Source organism: Felis catus, chromosome A2 (genome assembly GCF_018350175.1).
Source record: "Felis catus isolate Fca126 chromosome A2, F.catus_Fca126_mat1.0, whole genome shotgun sequence".
Taxonomy (NCBI): Eukaryota; Metazoa; Chordata; class Mammalia; order Carnivora; family Felidae; genus Felis; species Felis catus.
Genome location: NC_058369.1, coordinates 89,254,820 through 89,273,075, shown reverse-complemented (window position 1 = coordinate 89,273,075; position 18,256 = coordinate 89,254,820). Strand labels below are relative to the sequence as shown.

At 37.5% G+C, this 18,256-nt stretch overlaps 1 protein-coding gene across 6 annotated transcripts in view; it reads left to right on the top strand.

Moving 5' to 3' along the window:
* The window catches only part of SEMA3D (semaphorin 3D), a 199,622-nt gene that overhangs the window by 134,717 nt on the left and 46,649 nt on the right, over positions 1-18,256 (top strand). For all 6 annotated transcript variants that reach the window (XM_019825397.3, XM_011280356.3, XM_019825398.3 and 3 more), the window contains one exon: positions 7,197-7,339. In XM_019825397.3, the coding sequence (XP_019680956.1) occupies positions 7,197-7,339 (143 nt within the window). The remainder of the gene's footprint in view (positions 1-7,196; positions 7,340-18,256) is intronic.

Here is an 18,256-nt window from a genome sequence, read left to right as displayed (position 1 = left end):
GGTTGTAGGCACTAGAGAAGATAGAGAAAATGTGGTCAGGTAAGTGATGTGGAAGACCTCAGCAGAATCTGTGAAGTCAGGGTGAGTGCAAGCATCAGATCAGATGTCAGGTCACAATTAGAAGAGCACGACGCTTCAGGAGACCCCTTCAGCCAAGGAGCTTCTCGGTCCATGGAAACTAGGACGCAGTAGGGGAGAAATTACAGAAACTATGTGAGATTCTTGTAATGGGGAAGTACTTTACAGACTAAGGCAAAAGATTGGGTTGTGTAAGGAGCATTTCTCCCTTCTGAGAAGCATGCATTTTCTGGGTTGTTGTCAACATGAGGTCCAAAGACAGAGGTCAGTGAATCATCCGGAGTGTGGGGAACAAAAAACAGTGATAGAGGAACTCTGAAGATTATTAGGAATAATGTTGTCATTGACATGATCTTATTCAACCTCATATTCCATAAGTTAAGACAGCTTGAAGAATGTGAATCCAGGTCTCTTAGTCCCCCAGACCATCCTTCCATCCCAATACCAAACTTCTGAAAGGAATAGTGTATCATATCTCCTGAACCGCAAGTCTGCCATTTTGGTGGCTGTTGTGGGAATAAAGGTTGTTTCGGCCTTAACACTGGATCTGACCTATCAGTTACTGATATAGACTCCTTGACATAAAGCTGCACTATCTAATATAGTAGACACTAGCCACATGTAAACTTAAATTAATTAAACACATTGAAAATTTGGTTCCTTAGTCACACCAGGCACATTTCACACGCTCACTAGCCACATGGGCTAGGGGCTATCATTTTGGACAGCACAGATTTAAAACATTTCCATCATCACAGAATTTTCTATTAGACAGTGCTGGTCTAAATTATACTTATTTATTACGTGCACTAGCCCACAAATAATGCAACACCAGTGTAAATTTTCTGTACTATTCACATAGCATGTAGATGTGGAACTCACTGCTTGGTTTCATAAATTTGTTGCCAGGTTGAAAGAACTGACAGATATTTGATATTTCAAATGATGGAGTCAGTGTCAATGCCCAATCAGTTTCTTCTATGGATTATTACATCATTGTGTTATTTATTTCTGGTTAGATGGTTTGAGAGTTTTTTCCCATTCAATTTTGCTCTCTATAGTTTCACTTTTAGTTTAAAATCCTACTCTTTACATGTTTGTGATTACGCTCTTGTAAGTGTACGTTGATATTACATTTAGATTAGGGGAAATAACGAAGATTAAATGAAATTTGCAGTTGAGTGTCTGTTTAGATAATTAACCGTTAAAAAATATGAATCTTTTAGACGTGGATCTTTTAGAAGTCCATAAAATCCTTGATGCTTGTGTGAATGCCATATTTTGTTCTTTGTCCTGCGTGGGATTAACCAGAGCAAGATCAGCTAACCTCTTCACTTACCAGTCCAGGATCCTTGTCAGAATTTCTCTAGGACTTTGCCTAATCCAGTTTCAAAGCTTTAAGAAGTATGTATCCTGATTGCTTCTTTGAGAGACTAATCCATCCATTGAATAAATACCTCTCCAGGAGGAGGAAAAATTACAAAGGTGAAATATTACGGGCAATTCTAGATGAAGTCTTAGATGGTTTCACACTTCTTTTTTTTCACTTTTCTTTATCAGCTTATTCTTAGAACCTATCAGGAAATAGGAATATAGATACAAGCCAGAGTGGTTCCTCAAACACAGTTGAGTTTTTGTGAGAATCTTAGGATAAAGCTTAGAAGTATGACCATTGGGAAAATGAAAACAAACAATGATGCCTCAGATACATATGTTTTTGTTTTCTTTCCTGGAGTAGAGGAGAACTTTTGTTTTATTTTTTTATTTTTAACATGTGGAGGCAGTTTTCATTTGAAGTTTCTCTTGGAGAGTTCTGTTGTCTACAAATTCTCTTTCCACTGAAAAGGATAACATTTTTAAAAAGTGGTAGGAAGAAGATATTACAAAAAGAAGGAAAGGAAAATAAGGAACTCACTACTTGTTAAGTCATGGTGTGTGCTCATCTGTGTGCAAAGAGCTTCCTAGGGAGAAATGAAAGAGATGTGTATTGCAAGCTGGGTTGATGCCATTTTCATTTGGCAGTGTCTCTCAGTGTCATGCTAATAGTCCATTTGTGAAAATGCATGATTTCAAACTCTATCCCTATTAGAGCATGTCTTTTAAATGCCAGAGGGGAAAAATGTGCTATTATAATAAAGCCCAGGTGTCTGTTGGTATGATTTTAAATTATTTCATTCAACAACTGTGCATGTCACACACTGATTAAATGATAGCTATTTTTACTCAAACTTGGCCTCAACTCAGGAAGGAGTTTCTTTCTCAAAGTACTAGCATCTGAGTTCTAAGACAGGACCTCAACTGAATCTGCAAGAAAGAAATTCTGTACTCTTGAAACATACACATATATATTTAACAATTTTTTTTACCATTTATTCATTTTTGAGAGACAGAGCAGAGGAGGGTCAGTGAAAGGGCGACACAGAATCTCAAGCAGGCTCCAGGCTCCATGCTGTCAGCACAGAGCCCAATGCGGGGCTCGAGCCCGTGAACTGTAGGATCATGACCTTAGCCGGAGTCAGACGCTCAACTGAGTGCGCCCCCCAGGCGCCCCTTGAAACGTATATTTTTAACTCATGAGTATGCTTATTATTTATATCACACAATAGAATCCTATTTGATACAAACTTTTCTTTCATAATTAGATTTCTTCATGTAATAAAAACCTCCATCATTCAATTTTCTTACAGTACTCTAAATGATAGTCTTAGAGTACTTAGAGTCTGCATTTAAAAGAGAATCCAATAAAATCAGCTGTCACTGAATAAAGTAACTGTTCACCTATGACCACCTAGGATCTACTGATCATTTATGTTCTATATTAGTTGAAAGATGAAAGTAACATAAACTGGAAAAATAGCTACTCTGCTTGCCCACACTGATGTCATAAATAAAATTCCTGGAATGTAGACTAATGTCACATTCTGCCTTTGACCATTTCAAACGCTACCACCTGGCAACACTTGAATAAGCTTTTCAGTGTCTAAAGTAGGCTTTTCTGTGTATTTCTGCAGTAGGAGAATATGAATTGCCTGCCATGTTTGTTTGTGCTCCTTTTAGACGCGCTACATTATGCTTTGTTGTAGGATTGATTTTTTTTTTTTTTTTTTTGTTGAACTCCATAAACAAGTGAAGAGCTGACAATTTGCTCCTGTAACTTCTTGTCCCTTCTGAGTATCTGATCAGCTCTCTCTCTCACACTGGAATTCCTTTTACCTGTAATGATTTTCTGTTTCACGTCACTGAATTCTCATTTCCTCTCTAGAGAGAGAAGATTATGTAAATTTTGTACTACCATGGTATTTTTTAAATTATAAGTTCAACTCAATCATGAAATAGGGAGAGGATATTAATTAATGTTACAAGGGTGACATACTTCATGTAGAACTTTTACTTAGATTATACTTAAGGGCGATGATAAATTCTGCTTTATCCCCATTTTGAAGTTCATTCAACTATTTCAAGATAAAACAAGCTAATCATATTCCTAAAAATTGTTATAGGACTATGAATCCCCATTCATAGTGTGAACTCCCATTTTAAGTTCAAATATTTGTTATGATAATACAAGCTAATCATATTCCTATAATTTATGTATATTTTCAGTTTTATCCCCTTTGTGCCCTAATCACTAAAGAATTTGTATTTATCACTGGTCTTCTCTCCCCTTGTCCATCCATGTGTCTGCATTATTGACCTTTGGTTAATGAGTGCTATCTATATCCTTTTTCCCACATGCAAAATAGTAGTCTAGGTTCAGTGACTCTTAAATTTAGATGCTTATAAGAATCACCTATTATGTTTTATTTATTTTTGTATTTCTTTTTTATTTAATGTTTATTTATTTTTGAAAGGGGCAGAGAGCTAGAGAGGGACAGAGATATATATATAGAGAGAGAATCCCAAGCAGGCTCCACACTGGGAGCGAAAGAGCCTGTATGTGGGGCTTGATCTCATGGCCCATGAGAGCAGGACCTGAGCTGATATCATGAGCAGGATGCTTAACCAACTGAGCCACCCAGGCACCCCAATGTATTTCTTTTTTTTTTAAGTTTATTTATTCATTTTGAGAGAGAGAGAGCAAGCACAAGTGGGGGAGATGCAGAGAGAGATGGAGAGAGAGAATTCCAAGCAGGCTCCATACTAACAGCACAGAGCCCTACATGGAGCTTGAGCTCACAAACCATGAGGTCATGACCTGAGCCGAAGTCCAGAGTCAGACTCTTAACCACTGAGCCACCCAAGTGCTCCTATTTTTATATTTCTTTGTTTTTAAAATACACATGGCAGGACACTTGGAGATTTTCTATCCAGGCAGGTAACATTTAGGCATCTGTAAATCCAACAGATTTCCATAGATTATTGTTAATGCCTTTGTCTATGTCTGTGGGTGCCCATAGTTCTATGCTCATTGTCACATTCTCCTTGGAAATCATTGAAAACATCAAGACTTGGGCCTTCTCCTTGGTCATATCTTAGCCATATGTTAATACTTCCCTAATCTGATTTGTAATTGGTTTTTATTCATATTTGTATTCTGTGATTGTAGTGGTTTTTGTTCTAAATACCTTGAATATTGTATAGTAGTAATTAAGTATGTTCCTCATTTTCACCAATGTGCTGAACTCCTAATACTGCATTGGTAAGAAAATCTGTGTCCACATTTTTTTTTTTAGGAAACATAATATATTTAAATAAAAATTAGACTTTTTTTTTGAGAGAGAGAGAGAGCGAGATGAGGGGGGAAAGAGAAGAAGAAGAAGAAGGAGAAGAAGAAGAAGGAGAAGAAGAAGAAGAAGGAGAAGGAGAAGGAGAAGGAGAAGGAGAAGGAGAAGGAGAAGGAGAAGGAGAAAGAGAGAGAGAGAGAGAGAGACAGAGAGAGAGAGAGAGAGAGAGAGAGAGAGAGAATCTTAAGCAGGCTCCAGGCTTAGCATGGAGCCCAAAGCAGGGCTTGATCCCAGAAACCTCGGATCATGACCTGAGCCGAAATCAAGAGTCAGGTGCTGAGCCATCCACACTGAGCCATCACACTCGCCTAGAAATGTTAATTTGTGACTACAAAAGAATTTTTACTTTGCTTAGGGGTTCAAACCAAATGTTTGTAATTTATCAACAATTTAAAAGAGGGGCTGGAGAGAGAAAAATTAAAACATCGTGAGTGAGATTGTTAATGAAACTTGCTATTTTAAGGTTAATTAGAAAACTAAAAATTTAAAACCCTACATGGTTTTCTAAAATTTATTTTTTTTACTTAACCTAGGGCTGTATCCAGATGAGATTATCAAGAGCATAAGAATCCACTGGGGTTCTAAACTTCAGGGAAAGAACAGGGAAATAATAAAGAACAAAGGGGAGAAAGTTAATACACAAAATTCCCTCTCACTTTTCCTCTTAAGGTTTCCCATTTAAGCAGAGAAGACACTGGATAGGAGACCCCAGTTGACCCAGCTGGACTGGGACAATAAAGACTGAACTACCCATTGTTTGGAATCAAACATTAACTTTTGTTTATTGAAGAAGGCTATTATGAAGTCTTGTTTGTGGGGCTGTTGACCTATTGCTCTACATTAGCAGGGGGATGATTCTCAGTACTCCTGGGGTACTTGACAATACGGCAGTGTTGATCTTTTTTACCTACCACGTATTCTTTGTTTTGTTTTTGTGGTGGTGTGGTGGTTGTGGTTGGAAACGATTTGTCGTGTCTTGTTTCCTGCTTCTCCTTCCTAACGAGTGCTCTTTGCTTCCTTTCAGCCATCTCATGTTTTCTACTTAATTGAAGTCCTTCCTTCCTTACTCAATAAGTATTCTCTTTCTCTACTTTGCCTTCATCAAAAGAACCATTTCTGAATTAGTATCACCTCATTACAGATCTGTTATCTTGTTAATTCACAGTTCTACAAAACCAAGACTTAAAAATGCCCAACACTTTGTAATAAAGGAGTTAGTAACCCCAATTGACTTATCACTGGTGCAGCACAGAAATGGTTGAGTTGCTAATATGTTTTTTCACTCGACTTGTTTTATGGACATATTTCCATGCTGGTGCATTTAGAACTGTGTACTTTGTTTTTATCAGCTAGATATTACTGTAACAAATGTTGGGATGTGCTACATTTTCTATCATTCTCTTCTTTGTGGTCATAATAACGATTATTATCCTGAACATCATCTTAATAAATAACATTTATTGAACCCTTATTGTCAGGCATGACCAGATAGCAAGTATTTTACCTATATATTAATTCACTTGGTTATCATAGCGGTTATCCTACTACGTAGATGATTGGTAGCCTCATATTAGGCATGAGAAAACTGACACATAGAGAAGACAAAAATTTGCTTAAGGTCACCCTTCCAGTAAGTGGGAGAAACAGAATATAAACCTGGAAAGACTGTCTCCAGAGCCTACACTGGAGTTAACGCAAGCACTATTAATTAGTTGTTTTAATTTCTTTTTTCCCTTTAGCAATTACACAAAATGCAGCAAATAACATCATAATTTAGCAAATTTGGGGTGTGTTTATAGTTTTCCCTGAGCTCTTCATTATGTACATTGTGATTAAAAAAAATTTTTTTTAACATTTATTTATTGTTGAGAGACAGAGTGCGACCAGGGGAGGGACAGAGAGAGAGAGGGAGACGCAGAATCTGAAGCAGGCTCCAGACTCTGAGCTGTCAACACAGAGCCCAATGTGGGGCTCGAACCCACAAACTGTGACATCATGACCTGAGCCAAAGTTGGATGCTCAACTGACCAAACCACCCAGGCGCCCCATGTACATTGTGATTTTAAAAGCAGTGACTTCATCAAATAAAAGGAAAATGTAAAGTTTGAAAGGACTTTCTAAGTAATTTAGTTGAGTTGCAACAATGGTGAATATCAGCCAGTCGTGTTCTCACCAGGTCTCTGGAGTTCCTAGAGAACTTGCTTGAGACCTCTGCATGCTAATACATGTTTCTATATTGTGTCATGTTTATTTGTGTGGATGTCTTGTTTCCCACATGCCAGTCACGGTTCATTTTTTTTTATTCTGCTAATTGTTTCACATTCAAAGACACCAATATTATCTTGGCTGAATTATCTCAGTATTTTAATTTGTAGCTTCTTTTCTTTCAAACAGGAGCAAAATTTATTGGAACTTTCCCTATCCCAGACACCTATAATCCAGATGATGATAAAATATATTTCTTCTTTCGTGAATCATCGCAAGAAGGCACTACTTCTGATAAAACCATCCTTTCTCGAGTTGGAAGAGTTTGTAAGGCAAGATATATTTATCTTACTTAAGGCATGTATGTATATGTATGAACAATTAATCATGTAATGTTGAAGTAAGAATATTTTAATGTCCATCATTCGTAAGTAGTAGGATAAATTCAGACTATCACACTGGTATAATATTTTTTTTTGAGAGAGAGACAGAAAGAGAGAGTGAGTGAGAGAGAGAGAGAGAACACGAGCACGGTAAGGGCAGAGAGAGAGAGAGAGAGAGAGAGAGAGAGAGAGAGAGAGAATCTTAAGCAGATACCACGCCCAGGGGGAGCCCGACACAGGGCTTCAACCCATGACCGACCGTGATCGTTACCTGAGCTGAAATCACGAGTCAGACACTTAACTGTCTGAGCCACCCAGGCTCCCCTTAACATATATAATTTTTAACATCCAAAAGGAAAAAGGAAAAAAAAAGAGATTAAATTTTTTCCAATATTAGAGCTCTGTTTCATTGTTGGTTTTGTTTTCGTCCAGTGTGAACTGTTATCCAGGTTTGAGTTAGATACTTGGCAGTTTGCTCCTTATATTGACAGGTTACCCCCTCACCAGTTTTCACTGTTCCCAGCAAGATCATGCATTGTCCTGACCCAGGGAAATTAAGATGCTTTTATACATTAAATTTGATTTTGAAATTGAAAGTAACATAATCACTGGAGTAACTGGAACACTAACAGAATCAGATCTGGTATTTTTTATGAAAACACATCACACATGTAAAATTATGCATCTTTCTAAGGATCAAATAAGTTGAAACTATGGTTAGTAATATATGGTAAATATTTTCTGGAGCATTCATCTAGATTAGGTTTTGAGAATACATGGGATAAGGGGGGTGGGGCGACGGGGACAAATAAACCAAAATGCAAAACATTTGTTTTGAAGAATACTGCGGTTAGTTTTTAAGATTGCCATTTTATGTAATTTATAGGAAAACAGAATTCTATGACATGCTTACATTTTGTTCCTTTAAGGTTCTCCTTTGAGTGAATACAATCTTTATAGAATAATAATGCTACTGGAATCACACTTTTGACTTCAATATATTATTTTGTTGTTGGATTTGTCTTTACTGAAATAACTTTTCTTTCATAGCCAGACACTTTCAGTGTAAACTCTGTTATTAAGAAGAAGAGCTGTTAAGTTAATAAATACTCTCAGTAGGAAGCTTTTTTTGGTCTTGTCCAAACTTTTCATTTTCTTCCATGTGAGCCTATCCCTTTTTTGTCCCAATCTGTACCCTCGGGCTTTTGAGCACGTCCAGGGACAGAAATACAAACCATCACTGCACTTAAAGTGCTAATGAAAACATGGCTTTTGAATGAGGCCAGCTCATGAGCACACATCATTCTTTACCTAGTGTCCTGGCCAGGGATGCTGTCTCCCACTGATCCCTTCACCCCCAGGGGACAGAGTTCTCTAAAAAGCATCCTCATTCTTTCCGAGTCCAAGAATTCACAGTAATTTCTCTTGAAGCCTCTTGCCTAGAGATGAATAGCCATTGCTTGGAGTAGTCGTAGTGTGTTAATGTACTGAAGCATGCTTTAAAACAACAGTCTCCCAACTCTGAAAAGCTGTACTGTGGATTGACATCATTTATATAAATGGCTACATTAAATATGTCATAAAAGATTTACAAGTTAGTTTCTGATGAACGTGTATAACAAGTGAGTGTTTTGTAGGCGAGTTCAATACTTATTTCTTAATAGGTCTAATCCATTCGATAGCAATTAATTCTTTACAAACTACTCTTTCCACCCTAGTATTGTTGAAAGTTACATTAGAGGGGGAAAAATTTAGTTGCCCCACTTACAAATTTTTATATTAAAAATGTGATGTAAACGTGAAGTATTGGCCCAGGGATATTTAGTTTTAATTATGAACAAACTCCTAAAGAAGTGAAAAGGCAGAGAGAATTGTAGCGCAGGAATCTTCCCACCAGAAAAAACTCTAAGGCCACACAGCAAGATTTTGTCATGCCATTGTGTTTGGATAAAAAGCTAACAAATTGTGAGATCAAATAAGGACATGTGATGGATGAATTTACTTTAAAGAAAAAAAAAGATGTAATGAAAGTCCTTCTTGCATTAGTCTATCTGTTTACTCAATCATTATTTCTGGTTAGTTTCATCTTCAGAATTTCCCACTACACGTATGATCTATTAGTCAAATGTTCACAATATTTGGTTCTACATGCACCTTTAAAATTTCTAAGTTCAGCACACTCTGCTATGTTTTTAACTTTACTTAATAATTTAGGATTAACGTGTATCAAACAGTGAGCACTTCTAAGTGGAGATTTCACTGACAAGATTGAAAATGACCTGAAATCTTTTTTTAAAAATGTGTTATGTCAAAACAGTAGCAAAAACTATGATAAGTTTAATTTAAAAAACTGTTCAGCATCATCACTGTTGCTGTTACATATAATTTTCACATAAAAATGTTCCTCTGACAGTTTTCAGAACATATTATTCCTCTCTGTTCATTTTTTTTTTTACCCCCATGGGGTTATTGTGATATTGTCATTCAATTTTCAAGAAATGGTCACAAATGTATGTCTATGCTGCGGAACAAAATTGACTTCAGTAGATATAAGCAAAGATCCAAGAAGGCAGAGATCATGTTAGATAGAATTAAGAGTGAACTGTGTACACTTTACTGAGTTTATAAAACTTTTTAGTGATGTGGGACCATCAAAGTATTCATTTACTTAACACATTTTACACAACATTGTGCTAAATAAACAGTAGTTTTACAGAGAATAAAAAGAAAAGAGATTGGTATTTGTATTCGCTGAGCTTGCAACCAGGTAATGGTAATAGTAATGATATATGCATTAAAGAAGAAAACACACAGATTAATATATAGAATTGGCAAATGTGGTAGCTGCCAAACTGGGGGAAAAAATCACAGGGTGTGGTTAGGAAACAAGGGTGGGTTTTTGATTGGCTACGGAAGGTTCCTCTGAGAAAGTAACTTTTGATCCAGAGTATTGAAAATGATGAGGATGCTCCAAGGCAGAGATGACAGGGCTAGGGAAGAATGCGCCAGGCAGAAGGAAAACACTTGTGAAATCTCAGAGGTGGGAAAATAGCATTTAAGCAATTGAGAGAGCTCTGCTGTGACGGGAGCATAGCGAGTAAATGGCAAATTAACAGACTAGTGATTCTTTTTCCTTTAGAACATACTTGAAATTTGCATAGTCTGGAGAAGTCTTATCTTCCCTGTTTGTGGTTAGGACTGACTGAGACTACAAATACTGACCCCATGATGTACATGAAAGGTCGCGACAAGCTCCCATCCTATTGGATCCTCGATGCCTTTGTTTTTTTGTTTTTGTTTTTGTTTTTTAAGTCGATTTATTTATTTTGAGTGAGAGACACAGAGAGAGAGAAGGAGAGAGAGACAATCCCAAGCAGGCTCTGCACTGTTAATGCAGAGCCGACATGGGGCTCAAAGAACTCACAAACTGCGAGGTTTTGATCTGAGGGAAAATCAAGAGTCCATCACTGGATACACTTTAATTCTTCCTTACTCCTGTCCCAGAGACTTTGATACTTGCCCATAGACAGGGACTCCTATATTCTTAGTAATCGTGATTTCCAGAAGGTAAGGCAGAGATTAGGAAAATTCATAAAGAGTGTCTTCTGATTTTTGATACAAAAAAAAAAAAAAACACCAAAAATGGTGTTAAGGGCATAGATTTTACAGTTGGACATGTTGAACTTGACCTGGCTCTGGGATATGCTGCCAGAGCAGCCAGTTGAAAACATGAACCTGAGGCTCAGGAGTGTCTGGAATCATGAATTTGGAAATCACCAATGAATTGGTGGTTCTTGAAGTCATGGAAGTATGTAAAATTGCCCAAGAAAATATGTAGTAAAAGATCAAAGAGCAAGGATAGAATCCCAAGCAACAATGATATTTAAGAAAAAACAGAGGAAAATGACCACAAAGACAATTGAGAAGAAATAGCTTGATAGTTGGGTCAAGACTAGATGGTAGTGGTGTCACAAATCAGACACGAAAGCTGTCTCGAGAAGAAAGCAGTTGTCAGTGATGTCACACACCAAAAGGAGGTCAGGTAACATTGCAATTGAAAATCAGGTATTACGTTTGGCATCAGGATATCATCAATAACTTTTGCTCGAATGATATGGATATTCGCTACAAAAGCAGATCTAGGCTTCCATTTCCGCTCTACTTCTTCCGAGCTCAGCCTCTTAACGGAGAAAATCAGGGCCCCCATCTCTTCCGTGACTATGTTACCAAGCAAATGAAAGACTTAGATAAAATCATATGAATTTGGATGAGGCAGATACTGAGGAAGGAACTGGAAAACAAGAGGGACTTGGATGCATCTCTATTTTCAAGCCGTCAACAACATAAAAGATTGACATATGAATAAAGTAAGTTCCTTGTCATACTACAGTGGGTTAAGTGTCAAAAATCACATATAAACACATGCACACATCATGCATACACAGTCTCACGTTTGGAGCCAGATCAACTAACTGTCATTGGGAGTGGAAGAGTGGTAGTGGTAGTGTGTGTGTAGTAGGGCCAGGTGGTGGTTAGAGGCAGGTGACTGAAGATTAATGGGAAGAGATGATATTTTATTAGTTTTGATGTTTGAAATCCCCGTTATTATTTTGCCTTCTTTTTTAGCAATATTTGTACTTGGAGGGTGGATCTTATTTCCGGATATAGTCAAAAGAATTTGGAGACATGCCTGGTGATAATTTTGTGAACAGTTTTTTTGTGTGTGAGCAGTATGACCAATGCAAATTTTAGACAAGAGGTGTGAAAAGGGAGAGACACTAAATAGTGAAGAAGCTGAATTAAAGTATCATTTCGTAGGACAGTGTGGATCAATGAGAGCCTCAGGAGAATAAGTACCTTCCTCTAAAGAATATCTTTCCAACTCAGTCTGTTGTGTATGTTATCAGTTTACATGGCAGAACACATTTAGTAATGAATTATTTTTCAGTGGTATTTCCCTACCTACCGCACTTTCTCGTATTTAAAATACAGTGCTTAGCCTAGATGATTTCTAAAGCCTCGCCAGACTCTATAGTTCTTTGATTTTGTTGTATAGTCAATATGTTCAAGCACCAAATGGTGCACCTTACACCCCAGGCTGCTCTCATAAATGGTAAATTGCACAGATCTTCATGGGGAGGTTATAAACGCTGACCGAAAGAACAGGTGAAACATCATGCAATAAACCCTCTGAATAGTCCTTTCAGAAACTATTATTTATGTCTGTATGTTTATTACCATGCACATGTGTGTGTGTCCCTTCAAGACCCACCCTATAAGCTACAGTGTGGAAATACCCGTCACTTCAGTGAGTCTGGCTTGCAGCTTTTCGCCTCAAGCCTGTTTCACATTATTTTTGAGTTCTGTTCATTTTTTGGAAGCATTGTCCATTAGCTAGCCCACTCTGGATTCCAGCTCTAGGTTAGGCCGGTTCTCATTTTTTGTTCCGCAGTATTTCCTTTTGTCCTTGCCAGGAATTCAGTTTGGATGGTCCTTTCACATAACTTGCCTGGGGGTCTAATTAATAGCCCTTTGCTTCGATTCCACTTGCATTGTCTACCTTGATATATGGTCCTATTTGGACAATTACTGCCTTTGAAGATTTGTGTTTTGAGGCCGATGACACTTTCCGTATTTATTGATCTCCACCGAGTTGTGGGGTTTTTTTGCTTACTTTCAACGTGTCACTTACAACCTGAATGAGAGATTTAGAGCCACGAGTTACAGATGTGCTTTTGCTTCACTTCCATCTGTTTTCCTGTCAGGAATTCCTAGGCAAGGATTTATACTGTTGCCTTGTAGCTTTTTTTTTTTTTTTTTAATTTAATGAGCTCTGATCTTACCTGGGGGGAGGGAGGGAACTGCTTACCATGCGTTGATTTACCTAATTTTAACCTGTTAAATCTTAGAAACTGAATTTTTTAGCATAGTGTCTTACCCAAGTCTTGCATTTCTAATAATGTTTACAAATTTTTGAAGTAGTTAGAAAAACATGTTCTCCATTTTGATTCTCCAATGGCAAATCAAAAACAGTCATCTTTAAACACTAGACTCCTTTTTAGAAAAAAAGAATGTATTGGTGCCTTGAAAGCCTCTTCAGAATGGATCTCTTAAAAATCACTGTGCTTAATACCTGCCATACAAGTTTTTTGTTTCTTTTTTCTTCTCCTCTCCCCTTTGTCTGAGATGTTTGAGTTTCTACAGCTTTGTTTCTTTTACTACTAAGGGATTTCAAGATTATTTGTAGATGAACTAAAATATTCCTTCTTTTTTTTATGTCTATTTATTTTTGAGAGAGAGAGAGAGCAGGGGAGGGGCAGAGAGTGGAGGAAGACAGGATCTGAAGCAGGCTCAGTGCTGACAGCAGAGAGCCCCACACAGGGCTCGAGCTCATGAACCGTGAGATCGTGCCCTGAGCCAAAGTCAGATGTTCAACTGGCTGGGCCACCCAGGTGCCCCAAAGGTTCCTTATTTTCTTATTTTGCCTTTTTTTCTTCGTGGTCATACATGTATTACTATTATTTTTTTGCATCTCAACAAAACAGTTACATGAAACGTAGTTATAAGACGTTGCAAAAGAAGATGAGGGCTGAAAAGGAAAGCAAAACAGCACAGTTCTCTCATTTGATTTGGTCTGCATAACTTCGCCGTCTTCCATTAGTTTACTTATTGTATAATGTCCTCATTTAAACTCTTGCTCTCAGTACAATATTGTATTTTAGTATATATGACATGCTTTCCTTGAGAGGCTCCTGGGCTCTTATTCCAGGTTTCACGTTTTGTTTCTATCACATCACGATCATAGTTTCCAGCTTCTAACTGGGCCATTCTGTGTTTGGAATACCCTTATCATTATTATTTACTTACACAGCCCCATATAGACCATCTGTATTAAGTTTACAAATAAAACTCGTCCCTAGAAATAACTGTGTGAAGACTGAGGCAGCACAGGGAAAAGTACATTGGACAATTGCTCTGCAATGTCAGTTGCTGTGGTCCTATCTCCAGGACTTCCGGGGGTGATGGGTCTTCAGGCGATTCGGAGGCATATCTCAACACAAGGCTGTTTGAGACCTGCAAGGGACAGCTGTTACCATAAATGACATATCAGATAAAGAATATGAATGATGTATTGAAATGCAACAGGCATTACACTGAAAACATGAAAGTATTAACTTGCCCTTATCTTCTTCAATGTGTAAAAAGGGTCAATTGCAAGCCTGTGTGTTGACCTCAGTGTGGCAGTTTCAGTTATGGAAAAACATGTTTATGGATTCACGATATTGTGGTATTTAGATTACACTTCCAAAGAAAGGAAGTAGTATTAACTGAAGCTTAAATCTCTGAGATTAAATGTCATTAATGGCTAGAACTGGGGAGAAGTGTGCACAAAAGATGCATGGATGATAGCTTTGCAAGTGTTTCAGGAATTCCCATCCTCCTGCTTGCACAAAGGTGCAGAAGAGCATTAAGGAAAAGAACTAATTTTAAGCAGAGAAGAATTTATGAACTCCGACTCCAGCATCAAACCCTTGATTTTTTTCTTTTTCTTCTTTAAGTGATTAAGAGTTGTTATTCTTCAGTGTTTGTTGATTTGAAAAGGCTAGTGACTTTCAACTTGAATTCATTCACATGGTTACAAATTTCTGAATGCTAATCCATATTTTAATAGAATACAACACGTTCCCAAATATCTTGGAGATTTCATTGATTACTAAAATCTTTAGGATTCAAGAGCATAGGAGCCGAAAACCGATTCTTACTTGGTCCAAGAGCTTCTGTTTCCCAAGATATAGGTGGGAATGACTATATTTATAAAGTGTGAAGAGATCCTCAAAGAGGATGATGTATACAGATAAAATCGTGTTTAGCAGATGAAGCCAGCATAGTGACCCAAAGGTCGAAAGACACACTCAATAAAAGTTCATGTGTGACAGTTTGTAGCTACTCCACATGTCTATGCAAGATTTATAAGGACTGGAGTCTGCTGGGACAGTAGAAGCAGAATGGAGTCACCATTAACCTGCCTTCTGACTGATCTACCCATTAGCAGCCTATGATTAGAAGATCATAGTATTTCATAATATGCAGCCATCACCTGACTCAGAGATAGTTTATTTTATAGCCGCTGAAAGATTGTAAATTGTGTTTTGTTTCATCTTCTGTCTTTTCTGTTTTCTTTAATCCCTTTACACTTAGGAAATATCGCAAACATATAAGAAGCCACAGAGAATAAGAAAATAGGCACCCTCTGCATTCACCACCATGTGGTCTGGCTTGTTTACATTTAATTTCTTTGTTACTTTCATCTGCATCTTTGTGTAGAGAATGTCAAGGCTTTTGGCAATCTGACTACAAAGAAGCTGTGATAGAGTGGAGACACAGAAGTGACTGGTGACTAAAAGCTGCTGATTCTGACATCTCAATAATAAATCTATTGTGTTAGTGAGATGGCTGCGTTCTTTAGAACTTCACAGAAATAAGCAAGGAGGTGACAATTTAGTACAAAAGTGGTTACCTCCCTTTCAGCCCTCTTCTGTGCTTAAGGTTCTCAGGGGGGGATTTGGTGGATTTGCAAACAAATCCAGGCACTGAGAGCTGGTCAACAGTCAGTCAATTGACACTTCCCTACAGGAGAAATACAACCCCTCGTGAATTGAACTTTGCCATCCCAGGTCATGCTTCTGGATGTCTGTAAGAGTTACTATTCAGTCATTAAATGCTTATGATCCATTCCTGAGAACTATTATCCCAGAAATTATACTTGTTTCCCTGCTGACAGCAGGTGGCTTTCATCTTTGACCTGGATTTTTTTTGTTTGTTTGTTTTTTAATCTTTTTATTCCTTGAGGGAGCATGGAAAGGCTGCTAGACGGATAGGCAAGCACATTTAAAGATTCTTTTGTTCAAAGGATTGCAATTTCCATTTGTCAGGTTAAAAAAATATATATGCAGGCCACAGTGTAAGTTCCTTTCCTGTCCAACAAATTTGAGCCTAGTAGAATAATTAGAATTTTTTCATGGTTTGTCTTAAACATGGGTGATAATTGCAAGGAGAGAGAGGGGGACACTCTGCAAATAGACATTTATTGTTATTTTTATCTAATAAAATGCTTAAAAGGGAATGTGATTGCTGATTTTTATGATAAAGTAGTGATGTATACACCTGTTAAAGGAATGTTGTAGAGCAAATATTTGATATATCTGTTTATTCATTTAACAAAATAATTTGAGCAACTATGCTATGCCAGGGGAAAGCAGTAAACCGGAGTCCTTAGCATTAAATTCATGATAGCTAATATTTTGAATCAGCACTGTTTTTAGTATTTATAGCTGACTCAAAATTGCAAATATAGGCAATGAAAAATTTTACAAATTATAAATATGTAAAAAGAATACATTCAAATGGAAAGATTTTCACTTAGAGCTTAGTACAAGGAGGAGTCTGCTACAATAAGACTATATGAAGACAGAACATATGTGAATGTAAAAATATATAAATCAAGGTTGATGAGAAAGATGAGATATCTTACTTTTTATTTTTAATTTTTAAAAATGTATTCTAATATTTATTTTTGAGAGAGAGAGTGTGTGTGTTTGTACTGATAGGGGAGGGGCACAGAGAGAGGAAGATAGGGAGTCGGAAGCAGGCTCCGCGCTGTGGGTGCAAAGCCTGTTGTGAGATCTGGGGCCGGAACTCAGAAACCGTGAGATCATGACCTGAGCCAAAGTCGGACGCTCGCCGAACTGAGCCACCCAGGCACCCCTATTTTTTAATTTTTTATAAAATCTCTTTCTTCCCAAATAATTCCAGGTAGCATTTCTTGCTGAGATCCTATGAAACATTAACACAAAATTCATCCTTACTAAAAGGAAGCACCAGGGGTTTTTCCTATTCATATTAACATCTGGATTTATATTTATGAAATGATCTGAGGATGTTAGCGGTAAAAATAAAGGCCGTGTCTAGATAAATCTGCCTTCACATCTGTAGCCATCGTTAATCATCCAATAGCCAGCTGAAATATTGGTTATGTTTGTTCTTGCACAATGATACTTCAACAATAGAAGCACCATATACAAAACATAAATTCAAAAGCAATTATAGACATGTTTGTATCTAGATGGTTATTATATAAAATATATTAGGTATTAATTTTCTTTCACTTCCTTGTAGTAACTCTCGATACTAAATAACATATTACTAAATGACATAAATACTTTGGCCTGGTATTAAAGCTTTCCTTGAATGTACTCCAGTATCCTTTTATAACATTCTCTTCCACTATTTGAATTTATCCCAGTATTTGCCTAAATCAAACTTGTCCTGGTTCTCCCTATGTGTGCTTTTTTTTTTTTTAATGTTTACTTATTCTTGAGAGACAGAGACAGAAAGAGACAGAGCGTGAGCGGGGGGGGGGGGAGGGGGGAAAGGGGGGGAGGGTCAGAGAGAGAGGGAGACACAGAATCCGAAGCAGGCACCAGGCTCTGAGCTGTCAGCACAGAGCCCGACGCGGGGCTTGAACTCAGGAGCCATGAATTGATGACCTGAGCCGAAGTTGGACGCTCAACTGACTGAGCCACCCAGTCGCTCTGATCCATGCATGTTCTGAAGTGTCCCACCTGTTGTCCTTTCCCCCTCTTTTCTAGCACCAAGAATATTTCCTGAACCAATCTCTGATCCCACTTATCGTTTTAAGAACAATATTGAATCTAACTCTTCAGTGAGGCCTGTACTAATTTTTTTTTCTTTTTTTTTTTTTTTTTTTACTACAGAGACCTTTCAGAGGAGACTTAAATTCTATGGCATTTATCTATACTTTCTAAGGGCACTTCTCAATTTTATCTAGTATTTTTTGTTTCTCAC